This window comes from Bubalus kerabau, chromosome X (genome assembly GCF_029407905.1).
Source record: "Bubalus kerabau isolate K-KA32 ecotype Philippines breed swamp buffalo chromosome X, PCC_UOA_SB_1v2, whole genome shotgun sequence".
Lineage (NCBI taxonomy): Eukaryota > Metazoa > Chordata > Mammalia > Artiodactyla > Bovidae > Bubalus > Bubalus kerabau.
This window is the reverse complement of record NC_073647.1, coordinates 165,183,003-165,202,487: the sequence shown is the minus strand read 5'-3', so window position 1 is coordinate 165,202,487 and position 19,485 is coordinate 165,183,003. Positions and strand designations below refer to the sequence as shown.

Here is a 19,485-nt window from a genome sequence, read left to right as displayed (position 1 = left end):
AAAAAGATGTCTCCCCACCACCCCGCCCCCAATAAATCTCTCAGACACCAGGCTAACAGCACGGCTTGAACAAGAAGGCTGCGTCGGTCCGGCGCCCCCAAGGACCGCTGTGTACGAACCGGTTCTCCCAGCGAGGGAGCCACCGGCTTCTCCGCGTCTGGACTCGCGCGTCCCAGGCAGCCGAGGGCCGCAGGGTCCGTGTCCGGCCCCTCCGAGGTCTCCGAGCCGCTCTGCCCAGCCGCTGCCGCCGCCGCGGAGACTCGGACGCCCACGTTCGCCCTTCCTCGCTGTTTCGGGGTTCTCCAACTGTTCCCCCGATCAGGCCGCGCGCGCGCGCGCGCACACCCTCTCCGGGGGGAGATCAGGCGGGTCCAGCCACGCCGTGCCCAACCGCATCGCCAAGTTGGGAGTCAATTCTCCCCCGTGGGATGGCGCATCAGCGCCGCCGCCCCGGTGTCCCCTCGGTGGCGTCTCTGCGCGGCCACGCCCGGACGCCGCATCCCGCGGGGAACAGATTCGAGGCGCGAGGCTGCGGCTCTCCTCCCGGTACCGGTCTGCCTAGGACGTCCTCACCATCCCCAAACTCCTCCTCGAGTTTCCTTTCCGCCGGCCATTGCGAGAACACGGATACCTGTTCGCGGCGCTGGCTCTTTGCGCCCCTGCGCGCGCGCGCGCGCTCTCTCTCTCCGTATCCGTCTCTCTCTCTCCCTTCAAAAACTTGATCTTTACCGCTGCACACCAAGGTGCCACAGACGCCAAACAGTGATGAAATCAAAAGAAAACCAATTGCCGGACTGGAGGTGGGGGAGAGATAGCGCCTCCGCGTGCGCCCGCCGCCGAGCCGCGAGGTGTAATTGCTGCAGACAGAGAGCGTTGGGGGTTGGGCGCAGAGGTAGCCGCGTATAAATAGTGAGATCTCAAATTGAAAGGCATAAATAACAGCAGGAGGGACCTGCCTTCACACGAACGGTCCTCTCCGCGCGCGGGAGGCGTGCGGACCACAGCCCGGCTCCTCGCCAGCCCCGCGGACCCCCGCGGCCCCCCCCCCGTTCCCACCCCCACACCCCCAGGCAGCCATGGAAGAACTCACGGCTTTTGTATCCAAATCTTTTGACCAGAAAAGCAAAGACGGCAGCGGCGGCGGCAGCGGCGGCGGCGGCGGCGGCAAGAAAGAGTCAATCACGTACAGGGAAGTTTTGGAGAGCGGACTGGCGCGCTCGCGGGAGCTGGGGGTCTCGGAGTCCAACCTCCACGACATAACGGAGGCCGGCGGCCACTGCCCGGTGCATCTCTTTAAGGACCACGTGGATACCGACAAGGACAAACTGAAGGAGTTCGGTTCGGGGAGGGCGGCGGAAGGTAAGCCGGGCCGGACGCAGGCTCCGGGCCCCTCCGGGGCACGGCGCTTCCCGTGGCCACCGAGCCCGGCCGCCCAGCGTCTCGCTCTGCGCTGCGCGGAGGCCCCGGGGAGGGGGCGCCGCAGGGGACTCTTCGTTTCGCCCCCAAAAAGCTGAACGTGACAGCCATGGCTCGGACGCAGAAGGGCCCCGGCCGCCACCCGTCGCCAGGCTTTTCATAAGAAAGAAACCGGCCGGAGAACCGAGGAGGCAGGGGCGGATGGAGGCCCTGGATCCGAGGGCGGGCAGCGGCCCGGGGTCCGCGCGCACCGCGTCCCCGGGGGGCTTTAGTATTGGGTGCCAGCGGGCCCTTTCCCCGGATGGAGAGCGAGCCGGGTGTTTGAGCTTACCAAGGCCGGTCGAGGGTAAGGCTGGCGGCCGCGCGCCCGTGTGCCCGCCGGGGTGTCTGGATGTCCCGGGACGAGTCCCGGTGCTCTCTCCAGGAGCCAGTCGCCTGCCCGCTTCCCCCGCTAGAAATGGGCCGCGTGGGGGACCGCGCCGGCGGGTAGGCGTCGGCCCCTTCCCTCGCCTCTCAGCCCCGGGCTCTCGTAGGCAGAACTTTCCCTTGATGTTGGCTGCCGCGGGGCCCGTGAAATTAAAACCAGCCCTGTGCCCGCAGGTGGTCAGGGTCTGTGCGGGGCAGAAGGGCCCGGGGAGGCTCGGGAACCTCTCTCTCGCGCGCGCGCGCGGCGGCCCAGACCCCGGCCGTCAGGGCGCAGCGGGCCCTCTCCTGCAGGACCCCCATCCTGCGGCTTTTCCAGATATCTCCGAGACGTTTCGGCGCTGTCCTTGACTGCAGAGGCGGCCGGGAGGGGAGGCTTGTTTACAAGGGTTTTCTCAGCGGGGTCGAGATGGTCCCCACCGGGGGCGGATTTCCATGCAAACAGGGCAGCCGGCAGCTATAAATCAGAGGAATAAAACTGGCTGGTTTCTCAGCGGGGAGCGTTTGAAAGCGTCTGAAGGTCTATATTTCTCATGACAAAGCGAGAAGAAACAGAAGCTTGCCATATGGGGCGTGGGTCCCCGTGTCTTCCTCTTGCAGTGTTGAGAGGGGTCGGTATTGGCGACCCCTGGAAGCCCGCCGGACCCACACTTCGCTGGGGAAGTCCCCGCACGCGGGGCTTCAAGGCTGGCCCAGACTGCCTTTGGAAACCTTGACCTTAGCGGAGGCAGAAGGCTGGCGGAGGCTTAGTCCGGATAAGCCGCCGACCCCGTGAGAGTCCGCGCAGCCTGAGTTGGGATCGTCTTACCTCTGGGGCTCACCCCTTGGCGAGGCCTCACGCACCTGGCCCTGTAATTCCTACAAAGACGTGTGCTTTGATGGAGACTAGGCTGTCTGCCGGCCAGAGTCCCGGTCAGGGCCTACTTTTAATTTACAGCGCCTGGCGACTGACCTCCCGGGCCCCTTCACGGCTTCCCCCATCCTCCTTAAAGGCTGAGTTCCCCCTCTGCCTGCCTCGGCTCACCCCTGGACAGTCAGGACAGAGGAACCCTGGCATTCGGCACCTGGAAAGAGGGCAGAGCACAATCGAGGCCTTTTATTTTCTATTTTAAATAGAAAGAGAAAGACAGGGCTGTAAAAAGTAGAAGCAAGAAAAATCGCAGTTGCTCCTTTCTTGTCTGGCTCTGCAGACCGCCCCCCAGAAGGGCCGAGCCCCCCTGGCTGAATTGGCAGAATGGAGGGGCGGGAGACGCCTGGGGTGTGGAGAGACACGGAGGTGTTGAGCGCCCGGATCGCATGGAACCGCTGAGCCTGTGGTTTCTGCAGAGCCTGCCCTGGGTTCTGCAGAACTTTCAAGGCCAGCTTCTCATTCTGGGGTCAAGTCCCTGGGGTTCAGGCTTAAGACACCTGCAGGTCGAGTCAAGGCGGGGCTACCTCTGGGAAAGGATATTTTTCCCTGTGGCGGAGTAGGAGGGAATCCTTGTAAACGCATTTGTCTCAGGAGGTGAGAGGGCACTGGGTGCCCAGTACCCAGGAGCCTTGAAGAGAGATGTTTCAGGACTTCAGTGCTAGAGAGCATCTTAGGAACCTCCGCTGGGGGACAGGCTGGTTTCACTGATTTTCCCCTGGCCCCACGGAGAATTTGAGTCTTTCCCCCTTTGCAAGTCTTCGGGCTCACGGCTGAGGGCTTCTGCAGTGCTTCCGGACTCTTTTCAGAAGTTGTGGAAGCCCAGACTCTTTGGAGAGAGTTTACGGAAAGCCACTGTCTTCTCCCGGACCCAGAGGGGACATCTAATGAGGGCGTTGGGAGACCTTTCTGTCTGCACCCCCATAGCCCCTATGATCCGAGAAAAAAAACACAAGGGCTGCTGAAATGTTGTTCACTTTGCAATCTCATGGACTGCAGCATGCAGGCCTTCCTGTCCATCACCATCTCCCCGAGTTTGGAGTTTGCTCAAACTCAAGTCCATGGAGTCAGTGATGCCATCCAAGCATCCCATCCTCTGTCGACCCCTTCTCCTCCCGCCTTCAGTCTTTCAGCATTGGGTCTTTTGGCTTCCACCAACTCCACGACTGGGGAGCCAACGTTTATTTTCAGTCCTGAGTTTGGTGTGGGCCTGCATTCCTGGAGGTGGAAAGGAGAGGCGTCTGGATTAGAATCTGGTTGATCCTGACTTTACTGCCCCCTCCCCCAGCAAATACAGATGCTCCTGTAATTTTTGGACCGAAGAGAGTTTGCACTCCTGGCGTCCTGTGGGAGCCTGAGAATGTGTCCAGGAGTCGGAGGGGCAAAACAGGAAGTCAGGAACCTGTGCTCTTGGGGGCACCGCTAGACGCCTTCCTGTGTGCCTTAAGATATGGCTTTGCCTTCTTGGGGGGGCTTCCCTGGTGGCTCAGACAGTAAAGAATCCACCTGCAATGCCAGAGACCCGGATTTGATCCCTGGGTGGGGAAGATCCCCTGGAGGAAGGCATGGCAACCCACTCCAGTATTCTTGCCTGGAGAATCCCAGGGACGGAGGAGCCTGGCGGGCTCGCAAAGTCAGACAGGACTGAGCGACTGTTTTCTTTTCTTCTTTGCTTTGTTGATCAGAGGGAAATGAGGTCCGCCGATTGCCCAGCTCTGTGGTGACCTGGAGGAAGCTCTGGCCTGGCTGGAGCTGCCCCTGTCCTGCTGGAGTTGGTGGGGGGACAGGGGTTCTCCCTGGCCTGGACCCTTAGCCGGGCCTGGCCTCTCCCTGAGCTCTTCGCAGGAGCTCCCGCCAGGGACCCCGTACTTGGGTGACTCTGCCTATGCGTGTTTGACTTAATAATATTTAACACCCCGTTCCCTTTCCAAAAAAAGAGAGAGAGAGGAAGGGGTGTGTGTTAGGTTCTGTCAATATGTCAACAGAGGCGAAGTGGATAATTGAGGAAACTGTTCGGAGATTAGGCCAAGATATACCGGCCGGGCCGGGATTCGGAGTCGTTACAAATGAGCGCGTCTTGCCTGCGAGTTTGCTTAATCGGCGCCACGCAGCTGTGCGTCGGGGCGCGTTGTCCGCCGAGGCCCCGCGCCCCGTGGGCGCACCCAGCGTTCGGCCACGTCGAGCCAAAGCTTCCCGGCGCGCAGCCTGTTCGCAGCGCGCGGGGCGGGTGTTCCCAGCATTCAGGACCGGCGGGCCGGCCCCGGGGAGGCGGGGGCCGGCGGAGGGGCTTTGCGCGGCCCCCGGGGGGCCCGGGGAGCTCGGGCAGGGGCGCGTGGGGGGGGGGACCTCAACGCTGTGCCCTCGGCCGCCCGTAGGTATCTACGACTGTAAGGACAAGCGCGACGACGTGAAGTCGGAGGACGAGGACGGGCAGACCAAACTGAAGCAGCGGCGCAGCCGCACCAACTTCACGCTGGAGCAGCTCAACGAGCTGGAGCGGCTCTTCGACGAGACGCACTACCCCGACGCCTTCATGCGCGAGGAGCTCAGCCAGCGCCTCGGGCTCTCCGAGGCGCGCGTGCAGGTGAGGCTCGCGGCCCCCGGAGCGCGCCCCCTCGGCCTTCGGGGCGCTTTCCAGGAGTGCGCAGAACCCCGGGGCTGGGATGGGCGTTCGGAGGCTTCCCCGGGGCCTCCCTCGCGCCTTGCCTGGCACGCTCGCCCTCCTCGTCGAGCGCACAGGGTGGGTGGCTGGGAGCGAGGGCTGGAGCTGGGCGTCCGGGGGCATCCCCGGGGTCTCGCGCGCGCCCTGCCTTGGCAGGCTTGCCCTCCGCATCTCGGTGACTGAGGCTCCTGCCCGCGCGGGGCCGGATTAGCCGGGGCGCCGGGCGGGGACCGGGGAGGGGGCGCGCAGGGGCGGCGACGCGGGCGCATAGAATTGGTGATGTCCCCATCTGGCGAGCCACCGGCTGCTGGGGGGTGGGGTGCGCCCGCACGTGCGCGGGGGAGGGGGCGCTCCCGGGTAGTTTTGTTGTCTTTTTTTTTTTTTTTTTTTAAATCTCGGGTTGTTGTAAACGTGGAAGTGAAGCGGACGACTTTATTGATGGGGGAGGCTGGTGGAGACCCCCTTCCTGACGGGCCCCCCCCTCTGCAGGCGCTGCCGACGGCCGGCCCTGCCATTCCTGCTGGGCTTTTCGGTCGGCGTTGACGGTTCCGGGCAGGACAGCAGAGCCCGAGAGAAGGAAAAGAGGGTCGCGGTCCCTGGGCTCCTGGGACTGGTTATTTAAATAAATGGAATTAATGCGGCCATCGGGGGGAGGGGACCGCGTGCAGCCGGGGCTTTGAAAGAACGGCTTTCTTGTAGCTGTAGGATCAACGTCTTTAAACACGACTGGGCTAAGATTGTACGCACGAAACGAAAACACGGAACGGGTTTTAGAGACAGTGTTTTACAAAAGCTTTCATTTGGGGAGCGAGGGGGAAGGTGTTTGCATTCTGTGTCCTTCCCGTTTCCTCCCTGCCGCCGCGGTAACTGGGGTTTCTTAGGCGGGGATGCCGCAGTCCCCCAGCCTGTCCAGAACTCTCCGTGGCCTGACGCGGTGGTGCAGCCCGCATCCCTGGGACCGCGGGCCGGCTGGCTCTGGGGACCGCGTCCCCGAGCCCATTTGTCCCGGCGTCTGTGGCCGAGGCGAGGAGGGGCGCGAGGCGGAGAGAGGGGGACTCCTGGCCACCTTTCTCCGTCAAGATGGATGGGGCTGCCCTATATAAATTAATGAAAAGATTAAACTTTTGCTGAAGGGGACATCAACTTTTATGTCATTTCACAGCCTTTCTGCCCGGGATCTGTAATATCTCCCAGGCCTTGATGTACTGTTTCTATAAAAATAAATTACTTGTAATTTAATTCCACACTATTTCTTTCAGTAGTCTATTACTGAATAGCACCTTCGCAGGAGAGACCGAGTTGGCAGAAAATTGCTTCTTGGGTGGCTACAGATCTTGAGAAAAGCCCTAAAAAAAAAAAAAAAAAAAAAAGGTTCGGGGGGGCGGATGGGAGGTGGGAAAATGGAAAAAGTGAGGCACAGGCCTATTGATCCAGAGTTGGATTAAAATGTAACGATTGTAAATAATAATAAAAATAAACATGGGAATATAAGAAATGAAATAATTTCCGACTGGCCACGGGGAGAAGCATCGTGTAATAAAGAGAAGGCAGAAAGTGGTCATAAAAACCAATTAGTTAAAACTAGGACCCTGCTGTGCCGAAGCCAGGAAAGGGGGGCGGGGGAAGGTGGACTCAAAAAGGAAGAGACGAAAATGCGCTATATTTTAATCCTGAGTCTGAACTGTTGGGTAATCCTTTTCGGTACAGGCTGTCCTGTGTTGTTAGAGGATAGTGTTTCAATTTAGAGTGGAAATTTGCTGTAAATAAATTGAAGACCCTTTGGAAGCTGGTCCTTATTAACCTTTTATTTTTAGTGCTGTACTGGAAAACTCATATCACCCAGCTGTCAGGGTTATAATCGAAAGTTATGAGACCACGGTGAGGCGCGGGCGGTAATTTAATTACGACAAATATCTTTGGGTTTATGGCGCAGAGCTAAATTAAATGTCATTATTCACTGTCTGTAATGGAAATCAAAAGGAAATCAGATTACAGCATTTGTGAGAGAAATCAGCGAGTGATCCTTAATGAAGAAATAACTGTCTAAAGCAGTGTCGTGTGCTTCACTTAGCATATTCAGGACTAATTGGAATTGATCGTGAATCACCCCAAGACTGATTTATTATCGCCGAACGCAGCGGCTAATTCATCACTTTTATTCTCCGTAATCTTATTTTTTTTCTTTCCCCGTGCTGAAGGGAAAGTGAGTTTTCTTTCTTAGATTTAAATAGGATTCTGTTTTCGAGGAAAAAATGCCCTTGGTGGGGGGGGGGCGGGGGGGTGGTGCAGAGTTTTCGCATCTGGCTCCGAATTTTCACATCCTCTGCTGAGGATGGCCGGGTACCGGACCCCAAGGAGACGGCGGTGCCCAGGAAGGGTCGGAAACGGAGAGCGGTCCCAGTCCCTAGCTGAGTGCAAGGCAGCGGCGATTTGGGGCGGATCATGGGTAGGGAAGGAATCGGAGTGCAGGCTTTGGAAATGCAATCAGGATTTGTGAATCTCCACACATCTTGAGAAGGGGCACGGTTTTGGAAAATTCTTTTTGGAGCAACGGGGCATTCAAATTTGCCAGGCTCCCTGCAGCGTGGCGGGGTGAGCTTTCCTACGCTTGGTGGGGGGGAAATCAGTTCTGTTAGGACAGGCGGGTCCTAGAGGTCAGCCTTGGATGGAGAACGGGCCCTTAAAAGAGGCTGCGAGGGAAAAGTTCAGGTGTCCTAGAGTCCAGGCTGTTTGCAGCCTCCGTGGGAGCTGAGGTTTCCTGGGCAGGCTGGGAGACGGGAGCGGCCCCAGGCCCTGAGCTTGGAGCATCGCAGGGTCCCCGACTTCCCCCGAGAGGTGGGGCGTAGTCCGAGTTATCCTGGAGCACCACGGAGGGGACTGGGTGAGAGAGGCTGTAGGGGGAGTTTTGGAGAAAGTCAGGAAGGAAAAAATCAAGTGCTGAGGAACCCAGACGGAGGGGAAGCCCTGGATTCCATCTGCATGGGGCTGTTTGGAGGAAGGGGGCAGTGAGTGTGGGGAGGACTGGATGGGGCATTGGCGGGGGGGGGGGGGGGCATGGGGCTTTACACCCCAATCTTGTCGTCAGGCCTCTGATACTCATTTGCTTGGGTCTCAACACCCTTTCAGGAGACTCTGAGCCCCTCCAGTTACATTTCCTGTACCTGAAATCCAGGGTCTGCATTTTGTGTGTGTGTGGGGGGGGGGGGGGGTGCCCCAGTCTTTGGGAATCAAGAATGGTCATGACTCTGGGATGTGTAGCTGGGACCCTCCAGGCTTCCAAGGAGGTGGGGGGATGCCTTGGAAGACTTGGAGGTTCCTGGACCCCAGAGCTTGATTAGGCAGGAGGCTGGTCAGGAGGTGGAAGGTCAAGTTGGACCAGCCCTGATGGGAGTGGGGGCTGCCGGCACAAAACGCTGTAAGGTTCTCCACGGCCACCCAAGGACCTTCTTGGGCTTCCCTGGTGGCTCAGATGGTAAAGAATCCGCCTGCCAATGCAGAAGACCTGAGTTCGATGCCTGGGTGGGGAAGATCCCCTGGAGGAGGGCATGGCAACCCACTCCAGTATCCTTGCCTGCAGAATCCCACGGACAGAGGAGCCTGGCGGGCTACAGTCCATGGGGTCACAGAGTCAGACAGGACTGAGCGACTAAGCACAGCAGAGAGGACCCCCTGCTCACTTTCAGTCCTGGATGCTAACGCTCTAGTCCCACTTAGCTGAGGACACTTGTCAGCAGCTCCAGGTGCCCAGTTGCGCTGGGGCTGGGGAGACAGGGGCAGGGGAGGGAGGCCTTGAGGGGGCCCACAGACAGTTTTTTTTGTGGGGGGGGGCGGGAACCCCAAGCGCCTTGCACAGCCTCTGGCGTCGCCTGGAAAGCAGGCTTCGCCTGCGCTCACGATGGGGGTGCACGTGTATTCGCTCCACCCCAGGTTTGGTTCCAGAACCGGAGAGCCAAATGCCGCAAGCAGGAGAACCAGATGCACAAAGGTGGGTGCGGGGCGGCGGGGGCGGGGGAAGGGGGAGGGGGGAGGGGCGGGGAGGTCGCCGGGACGGGTGGGGGGAGGGCCGACGGGGAGGGGGAGGGGCAGGGCCGAGGGGAAGGGGGGAAGGGGGAGGGCCGAGGATGGGTGGGGGCGGCGGGGAGGCCGCCGGGACGGTGAGGTGGGGGGAGGGCCGAGGGTGGGGGTGGGGGCGCGGGAGGCCGCAGGGCGGAGGGTTCACTTCTGTGCTCGCTCGCAGGCGTGATCCTGGGCACGGCCAGCCACTTGGACGCCTGCAGGGTGGCCCCCTACGTGAACATGGGTGCATTGAGGATGCCTTTCCAACAGGTAGCTCGGTTTTGTATTTTTATTTCTCCCCCCGAGGGGAGCCGCCGCCTCCTCTAACCCGCCTGGGGGGAAGAAAGGGGAAGCACTTTTTCACAAGGGCGAGATTTATAAACCCATTGTGCTGCGCTGTGTGCATAGTTACACAATCCTGTCCGACTCTTTGCAACCCCATGGACTGCAGCACCCCATGGACTGCAGCACGCCAGGCTCCGCTGTCCGTGGGATTTTTCCCAGGCAAAAACACTGGAGTGGGTTGCCATGCCCTCTTCCAGGAGATCTTCCCCCGCCAGGAATCGAACCCGGGTCTCCTGCATTGCAGGCGAATTCTTTACCACTGAGTCACCAGGGAAGCCGTGTTAACCCGTTGGTGCATATTAACATCACGCTATAAAAAAAACTCTGGAGAGTTCTGTTTGAGGGACGACTAGAACAGAAAGCCAGACACAATTTCTTTCTTTCTTTTTTTTTTTTTTACGAAAGTCAGAGGGGAAAATAAAAAATGCTACCCACCCAGGAAGCGCCCACTCGCTCGGTGCCTGATCGGGGACGGAGGTGGTGTGTATCCCATTCGTGCGTGAGAACATTTTTCTGCAGCCAGCCTGGCCTCTCTGCATCTCAGTGGGGCGGAGGGGGGAGTGATCCTTGCCCTTGCACCTCAAGAGTTGGGGGTGCGCGGAGGGGGGAGTCGAGCCCAGCTCCCAGCAGCGCAGGCAGTCCTGTGCAAGGAGAGGGGCAGGTGGGGACAGAGGCCCTCGGAGTCCAGGTGTCCCAGGGGCCGCCCCACCGCCCCTGCTCTGGAGCAGCCTCTGGTGGGTGGCGGGAGCAGCGTGGCGGGACCTGCGGGGGGAGCTGGGCTAGAGGGGGCGCCCCTGCTGCTGCGGGAGGGGGCGGGGACCAGCATGGGGTGGGGGCATGCACGCTGGTGGACGGGCGTGGGGGGACCCAGCGTCGGGGTGGGAGCCCCAGCGTTGGGGGGGAGCGTGCACGCTGGTGGGCGGGCGTCAGGGGGATGGGGGCCCAGCGTGGGGGTGGGGGGAGGGGTCCGGGGGGGGGACCGGCATGGCGGGGCGGCGGCCCAGCATGGGGGGTGGGAGCGTGCACGCTGGGGGTTGTCTCTGCGCCTGTGGGTGCTGAGGGCCGCGAGGTCTGAGGGTCTGACCTGGCCTGCAGGGCTGTCTAGGCGTGACAGCGTGGGGGGCCGTCTCACAATGGAGGGTCGTGTAGCAGCGACACCGTGGGGGTATTCCAGGGCTGGCAACGTGGGGGGCCGTCTCGCCATGGAGGGTCGTTTAGGGGTGACACTGTGGTTTCGGCTGGGAACTCCCGTGGGGCTGAAGGCAGGGAGGGAGTCCGGGGCTGTGGGCCGGGGAAGGGTCGGCACACTGCTCACTCGGACCCCGCCCCCAACCTCCAGGGCGGGGCCCCTCGCCCCCCAGCATCCTCGCCCAGGCCTGTAACGGCTATTACAGGGGCCGCTGCCCAGGCGTGGGGTCAGCGTTGGGCCCTCTGAAATGAGACCATTGGGAGCTCGCAGACCTGGCTGTGCTCTTTTTGGAAGTGGGTGGTCACTTCCTCCTCCTGACCCAGGGATCGAACCCTGGTCTCCTGCACTATAGGCAGATTCTTTACCATCTGAGCCACCAGGGAAGCCCATATAAGTTGGAACTTTGCTCTGCATTTTTTACAAAATGCTGTGGCTCAGACAGTAAACGGTCTTTTGGAAGATTCCCAGACTCTGGCCCATGGGAAGGGGCTATGTGTGTGTGTGGGCCGTGGAGGGGGGTGGTGGGAGTGGTGGAGGCCTGAGCTATAGGCAGGACCCTGAGTCCAGGGGCGTGTCAGACCATCAGCTGAGGGTCGGGTGAGGAGGGGGTACCAGGTGTAGACACCCCGATGCTGAGGTGGGCCCGGGGATCTGTGCAGATCCCCCAGCTCCTTGGGGGTGGGAAAGCCCCCCTCCCCAAAACAGCCAGTGACTCCCATCCAGACATCAGGTGTCCAGAGAACAGTGGGTGGTGGTTCCCTGGTGGTGGGGGATGGTCCCCTAGCCTGGGGGGGGTGGTCCTCCTGGTGGGAAAGCCCCCCCACCAGAACAGGCAACGACCCCCATCTGGACAGCGGGTGTCCAGAGGACAGTGGGTAGTGGTCCGCTGGTGGTGATGGGGGGGTGATCCCCTGGTGGGGCGGTGGTTCTCTGGTCTGGGGGGTGTCCTCGGGTCAGGAAAGCACCCCCTAGAACAGGCAGTGACCTCCATCCCGACACCAGGTGTCCACAGGACAGTTGGGCGGTGGTCCCCTGGTGGGTGGTCCCTTGGTTAGGGGTGGTGCCCTGGTCTGGGGAGGGGTCCTCGGGGCAGGAAAGCGCCCCCCCCCCAACACGCAGTGACTCCCATCCGGACACACCGGGTGTCCGGAGGACAGTGGGAGGTGGTCCTCTGGTTTGGGGGGGTCCTCGGTGCGGGAGAGCGCTCCCCCACGAGTCCTGACTGTGCGGGTCTCCCACCCCAGGTTCAGGCACAGCTGCAGCTGGAAGGCGTGGCGCACGCGCACCCGCACCTCCACCCGCATCTGGCGGCGCACGCGCCCTACCTGATGTTCCCGCCGCCGCCCTTCGGGCTGCCCATCGCCTCCCTGGCCGAGTCGGCCTCGGCCGCCGCCGTCGTGGCCGCCGCGGCGAAGAGCAACAGCAAAAACTCCAGTATCGCCGACCTAAGGCTGAAGGCGCGCAAGCACGCGGAGGCCCTGGGGCTCTGACCCGCCGGCCCGCCGCCCCGCGCGCGCCCCGGGCCCGCCACCCCGTGCATCCCTCCGTCCGTCAGTCAGTCCGTCCGCGGCGTCCTGCACTCTACCCCTCCGCTCCCCGCACCGCTCCCCACTCTCCGCCTCGACGGGCCGCACGGACACCCCGGAGCCAGGGAGCAGCGAACTCCCCGCGCCGGGGCCGCCCTGGGAGATCCCTCTCCACCCCATGCAGGCCTCGGGAAGGGACATCGGGGAGCGCACGGCACCTCCAGTACCTCGCGGAGACCGTCGCGGGGGCGGGAAGAGCGAGCGGGGGACGGTCGGACCACCCCAACTCGGCCCCCTCTTCGGGCGGTCCGTGCGTCCTGGGACGACCCTCGGCCACTTGGAGCTGCCCTGCGACCTCTCCTGCGGCTGCCACTTCCCAGCCTGTGCATGCGGCCTGCGCCACGCGCCTTTCCAAGATCTCACAGTCTAGGAAAACAGGAAAAAAAAAAAAAAAAGGCCTGGGGCTGGTCTCCTCTGAAGATGCCAGTGTTTGGATGCGCGCGGTTTTATTCACTGCCATGGACGGAAAAGTTTCATCCGAGGAGCTACGGGACGCCCCCCCCTCCCGCCCCCCACCAACCCCTGTGTGGATTTCAGTGTGGACTCGGGCATCCGGAAGCAGGGACTCCCTCCTGGGCCGGCCCGCGCACCCACCGTCCCCCTACCCTTCGCCTGGAAGGTAGCAATAACGAAGCGCATTTGACACGGCCTGGCCAAGGTGATGCTGGTCACCGGGGACCTCAGGGTGTCACGGGACGTCACTGGGACGTCCCGGGGAGGGCCGGCGGCCTGACTGCCCCCTGTCCTGCTCGCGTTTGGCCCCGGCGCACCAGATTCAGGATTCCTTGGGCCGCACAACAGGAGTCTTGATAACTTTCCCCCCAGTCTTTTCGATTCCCCCTCGAATGGACACTCTGGCTGTTCTGCAGAATTCAGATGCGGAGAGGACTTGCAATAGGACAGAGGGGCACGGTGGTTTAAGGTATAATAATAATAACTGATGAAGCATCCACGCTAGGGACATGCAATGACGTGCAGGAAAGTGCAATATTGTAAATATTATAGATTTAAAAAAAAAAGAAAGCTGTCCACTCTTGACCCTATCAGCTCCGGACTTTGAAGGGCATTACCTCTGCGCCCCCCACCACCACCTCTGCATGCTGCGGGCCCAGTGCCAGGATGACCGGGGTAGGAGGGGAGTGCTTGCGGGTGGTGGAAGTGAGTTGGGTGTGGCTTGAGATGAGAACCAGGATGGGGGTGGGGGGTGGGGGCGGGGGAGGGGCTGAGGGACGCCTCCTCCAGGCAGGCCGTTTTAAGAGAATTTTTTTTTTTTTTAAAAGGTGTGGGGCTTCCCTGGTGGCTCAGTTGGTAAAGAACCTGCCTGCCAGTGCAGGAGACCCGGGTTCGATCCCTGGGTGGGGAAGATCCCCTGGGGGAGGGCATGGCAACCCACTCCAGTATTCTTGGCTGGAGAATCCCTTGGACAGAGGAGCCTGGCGGGGCTACAGTCCATGGGGTCGCGCAGAGTCCGAGATGACAGTGTGACTTTCACTTTCTTTCACTTTTCTAGGGGTAGCCAGGTCTAGCCTTTCTTTCCTTCCTTTTTTTTCCCTCTTGTCCACGGGTTTCCCCTCCCCGCTTGTTGTGTGAACATCAGACAGCTCTGTGTCTTAGCAACAGGTCAAGGGCGGTGGGGCAGAGTCGCTTGACACCATGTACCCAAAGTGTTGAGGTTCCCAGGTTGAGTTGGGGCGATGGGCTTTGCACATGCTGTGTGAGGTTGGGTTGAGGAGAGTGTGGTGGTGGCTGGGCACCCTTGCTGGGCTTGTCTACCTCGAAAATGTGCATTTGTCTTTTTTTTTTTTTGGCCTGTTTGTCTGCCTTAGTCAACCCAGGCTTAGTCAACCCAGGCGTGCCCAGACGGAACTTGCTACCTAGGTCCCCAAAGCTCAGCCGGTCCACTTTCTAAGCCAGCTTAACAGCTTTTCAGTCTTGCTGACTGTTTTCCCTTACCCCTCCATTTGGGTACATTTCTGTAAGAAAAAAAAAAAATTTTTTTTCTCCTCCATGTAAGGGAATACATTCTACCTTTGCACTAACCTGAAATGTAGACTCATTTACAACATCTGAAACTCTTTTAATCAAAAGGCCCCTTCAACATCGTATTTTTTTTTCTAATTTTTAAATTTCAACTAAAGCTCTGAGATGATGAAGTGAGAGATGGGGTAAAAGAAAAATTGCATATTTTTAAATCACTTGCAAGCCTCACTCCCAGCATTCATGGCAGTATGGAACTTGCCTTGTATGTGCAGATCTCCTGAAAGGTTGTGATTTTTTTTTTTTTTTAAGTCCTCTCCATGGGATTTTTCCAGCAAAAATACTGGAGTGGCTTGTCATGTCCTTTTCCAGGAGATATTCCTGACCCAGGGATTGAACCTGGGTCTCCTGCATGGCAGGCGATTTCTTTAATAATTGAGCCACCAAGAAAGCCCATATAAGTTGCAACTTTGCTTTACATTGTTTACAAAATGCCATGGCTCAGATGGTAAAGAATCTGCCTGCAATACAGGAAACCCAGGTTCAGTTCCTGGGTCGGGAAGATCCCCTGGAGGAGGGCATGGCAGCCCACTCCAGTATTCTTGCCTGGAGAATCCCATGGACAGAGGAGCCTGGCGGGATACTGTCCATAGGGTCCCAAAGAGTGGGACACGCCTAAGTGACTGACACTTTCAAATGAGCCTCGCTCGTCCTAGAATCGAAGGCAAAGGTTGGAGGTGAAATGTGTCCGTGCGACTTTTTCTCTTTTTTGAAGGTTTATTATGCATCCACTGTGGTGAAACGCTGACTCCCCACACATGAGGTCTGGTCTGGCAGAAGCTGAAGTTTTAAAACAGAGCTGCCCGCTGGGAGGCTGGGAGGCCTGCTGGATGGGGGTGTCATCTTGTCCTTGTCTCTCTCTTAAATGGGGTGAGCCGGGTGCACCCCTCCTGGATGGGGGGCCCCTCATAACTGAACAGAGCCTGAGCTGTTTGAGGGGGTGGGGGGCTATGAGAGGAGCTGACATGGCTTCTCTCTGGGCAGGAAGAAAGTCTTGGGGCGGCGGAAGACTGTTTAGGGCGCCTAGCGTGGACGGCGGCTCCTGGCCTCCTGTGTCTCCCAGAAATTCCAGGACAGAAGCGAGCTAGGAGCCCCGGTCGTGGTCAGCTCTGCCCAGCCCAGATCTGGTCTCTGCTTTCTCTCTGTCCGGCAGTCGGCAGGGTGTGCTGTGGTGGGCAGATGCTCTGTGTAGGTCCTGGTGTCGCGGGACAGTTTCTGGATCATCCTGGCCTCTTCCCAGCAGCCGTGGGACAGAACATGTACCAAGGTGGACGTAGTTTGGCTGTTCTCCGTGTTTTCTGAGTAAAGACAAGACCCCCTTCTCAAAGTCCTTCATGGCCACTTCCAGAGGGAGCAGACCAAGTGAGGAATCGCTTAGAAAGCAAAGTGGACGGGTCTCCTCCGAACAGCACCGGACGTGGGGTTTTTGGTTGTGAAAGCCACGTGCAGGTGGGCCCGAGTGTGCAAACGTGCTACCACATCTCTGCGGTGCTTAGCCCACGGGCTGCAGGGCTGTGTTCTCCAGGACGGCCCCCGGTCCACGGAACCGGTTTCGTTTCCTGAGACTCTGGTCGGAGAGGTCTTTCTCGATGGGGACTCCCGGTTTAGCAAAATCTCTTGTTCTTCTCAGCTGGGTTGTTCGGGTTCCATGTCTTTCTTACAGATTCGCTCTTTTTTTTTTTTTTTCCTTCTGTTGTGAGGCTGGGAAACTTGGAATTTTATCTCAACGGGGACTTGGTTGCATTGATGGGTCTTAGCATCAGATGTTGGGCTTCTGTGGTGGCTCAGATGGTAAAGGATCTGCTTGCAATGCGGGAGACCCAGGTTTGAGCTCTGCGTTGGGAAGATCCCCTGGAGAAGGACATGGCAACCCACTCCAGTATTCCTGCCTGGAGAATTTCCATGGACAGAGGAGCCTGGTGGGCTACAGTCCACGGGGCCGCAAAGAGTCGGATGCGTGCGAACCACTGACACTTTGACTTTCGCCGCACATAGTTGAGGTGATGAAGTGTCTGACTTGGAGTTTTGCTCGCTCGGCGGAGAGGTGCAAAGATCCCGCCGGTGGCTCGTTTCTAGAGGGGTCACGGAGGTCATTTTGCTGTCGTGTTTTACAGGGTGACTTTGTTCCCCGTGACCGAGGCCGAGTCCAGGCTGGGTGAGGTTGCGGTACAGGTTAGCCGCAGAGCCACGCATGTGTTTTCAACCTTTGCAGAGTCGCGCGTGCGTAACATCCCCCACCTGGGGAGAGGCTCTTCAGAAGAGCTTCACACGTCCCCAGGGGGTGCAGGGACCCCCCCCCCGCCCACCTTGCTCCCATCAGAGTTGGGACCCCTGACCAGCTGCCCCTGACTGCAGGTACTTGTGTGCTCGGCCATGAACTTTCTTCCCAGTGGGGCCATCTGGACTCTGAAATGGGAAGGGGTTGGTGTCTAAGCTCACGGCCACCCCCGCCCTGCTGGTAACTCCCCCAGCCCAGTGTTCCCACCGGTGGGTTTCACTGTTAATGCTCCCCCAAGTCAACGGGGGACCCCAAGCCCTGAGTCCCAGCGTCGCTTACAGAAAAGCCGACTTCCATGACAAACATACATTTGAGGCACTTTGCTCCTTTTTTTTTTCTCCCCCTACCCCAAGTTTGGGAGGTTGGGTTGGCGGAGGGGTTATCCGTGGACAAGCTCGACATTAGAAAAAGGAAAAAAAAAAAAAAAACTGGTGCCTAATTTATTAAAAATTAGCTTAGGAATATGCTGACTTTTCAATACACGTGAACACGATGCAATTTATAAATGTTTTATTGAAATTTGATATTTAACGAGAAAGCGGTTGAGGAATGTAGAAAAAAATGTTCAAGTTGCAAAGCTATTAAAACGTGCTATTTATTGAGAGGCGATGGTTTCCCCAAGCCAGCCCCGCAGTACGCGGAGCTCCCGTGTCCGAGGGGCTCGCTCCTTTGCTCCCTGGGAGTAAGTATATGTGGATGTGTTATTTATTTCTCCCCCACCCCTTCGGTTGAAAGTTCCTAAATATGTGCTATCTTAATTATGTTGAGTGTAACTTTGACGTTGCCTTGCCTTTATTTTTATATAATTTTTAAGCCTGTTGCTTTTTTCCCCCCCAGCCCTCTCTCCTTTCTTCCCCTGAGTTTACGTGCAGCGACGGTAACTTAGGACACAGCGCCTGGGTTTGGGTTATGCATACAAGGTGTGTACGCGCGGGTTTTCAGGGATCGCTCACACGAAATCACACAGCAGCCCCCACCAACCCCGCAACCCCGCTATCGTGGGGTGAAAAGAAAAACAGGCCAAAGGTTTTCTTGGCTGTGCTCGCCGGCCACCCCCCCCACCCCTGACCCCACACGCAAAATCCCCTCAAGTTCAGTTCTACTTACAAAGTGTATTTTGTCAAACCATATAGTATGAATGTACATCTTGTAAAACGGAGATATAAATAAACTTATAAATATTTGTATTCAAGTGTTAAAAAAAATTCACACCTCTCCCCAGAGGAGACTGGTGTGGGTGGGTGGGGGGGGCGGTGAATTTCCGAGTCGGAGGAGGCTGAAAGTTTGGTTTGCGAGGGGACAGCAGTGTGTGTGTGTGTGTGTTTCTGGTGGTTGTGTGGCTTTCCCTTCATGACTGCTCCTATAACCCTGACCTCGAGGAAAGGTACGTTCCACCCGCCTCCACCCCCCAGAAAAGTGGGGAAAGAAAAGAGAGAAGAAAAAAAAAAAATCCCCACTTGCATCAGGTCCAGATTGGAAGCTGAGCAGCCAGGGGACCTGAGAAAAGCCCACCTGCTTTGGTTTCCAGTGTAAAATGCTCCTTTTGTGTGATTTCTTTGGGGACTGTGGGCGAGTTCTCCGCCATGGCTTTGCACTCATGGTGGAGTCCTTTTGGGGAAAAAAAAAAAGAATAAATGGAAGAAAAAAAAAAGCAACACTTAAAAAAAAAAAAGTTGGACCTTTTTTTTTTTTGGCCTGAGCTTTTTGTCTTGTTCCGGAGAGGAAGGTTAACAAGGTGATATCGTCTTCTGTGTTAGTTAAAAATCACACGTGAGGAGGAAAGGGCAGGCAGACGTCGGGTGGGGGGAGCCGCCTGGGGGTCCAGGGAGGCTGTGTGAGCTGGAGCTGAGGGGCTGGGGCCTGCTCGTTTGGGGGGCCGGGGGAGGGGTGACCCTCCCAAGGGAGTATCCATCACCGCCCAGGTGTGCCCAGAGCAGCTTGGATCCTCTCCTCTCCTTCTTGGTCCCAGAAGCCTTCTCAGCCAAGGATGGGAGTTCTAAAGGACCTTGTTGTTGGATGCTGAGCATCGGTTAAATAACTCTGGAGTTTTCATTTTCGTTTCTGACTCGGACGCTGCAAAAGCGGTGTTTGCCCAGAGCCCTTTCCCACAAGCCTGTTTGTGTCCTGGCTGTAGGAGGCAGGGGGCCGGGGTCATTGACCCGTGGGCAGCCCCAGGGCGCGGCCTTGGACAGGTTTCTGATGGTTGCATTCAGCATCTGTATCCCAGGCTTCCAGGTCAATATGTCCTTTTTGGGGGGCAAATGCAGCCAGCTTTGGTCAGGCTCTGCTAAGTGGCTTAGGTCATGTCCGACTCTTTGTGACCCCATGAACTGCAGCCTGCTAAACTCCTCTGACTGTGGGATTCTCCAGGCAAGAATACTGGAGTGGGTTGCCATGCCCTCCTCCAGGGGGACAGGCTACTCTCCACGAGATGTAATCGGCACCCTTATTTGGTCATTGAGAGAGCCGTGAACGTCCAGCTGTGTTCAGCAAACACCTTCATACTGTTTAAGAGACCAGTTTCTGTTCCACACAGACTCACTTTGCTGCCAGATGTAACCGATCTGAGATGGAGCTGACTCTGTC

The 19,485-nt window shown here is 58.4% G+C and overlaps 1 protein-coding gene across 3 annotated transcripts; it reads left to right on the top strand.

The window, feature by feature from the left end:
* The first annotated feature begins 1,076 nt into the window (after positions 1 to 1,076).
* On the top strand, positions 1,077 to 18,013 carry SHOX (SHOX homeobox). Of its 3 annotated transcripts, none has more exons than XM_055565622.1 (5): positions 1,077 to 1,359; positions 5,122 to 5,330; positions 9,336 to 9,393; positions 9,646 to 9,734; positions 17,737 to 18,013. In XM_055565622.1, the coding sequence occupies exons 1-5, from the start codon at positions 1,077 to 1,079 to the stop codon at positions 17,965 to 17,967; spliced, it is 870 nt and encodes a 289-aa protein (XP_055421597.1). In that variant the 3' UTR covers positions 17,968 to 18,013. The 3 variants fall into 3 exon arrangements, with proteins under 3 accessions (XP_055421597.1, XP_055421596.1, XP_055421595.1); XM_055565621.1 differs by lacking the exon at positions 17,737 to 18,013 and adding an exon at positions 12,243 to 12,488; XM_055565620.1 differs by lacking the exon at positions 17,737 to 18,013 and adding an exon at positions 12,215 to 12,488 and having other exon boundaries at positions 9,646 to 9,742.
* Positions 18,014 to 19,485: the final 1,472 nt, after the last annotated feature.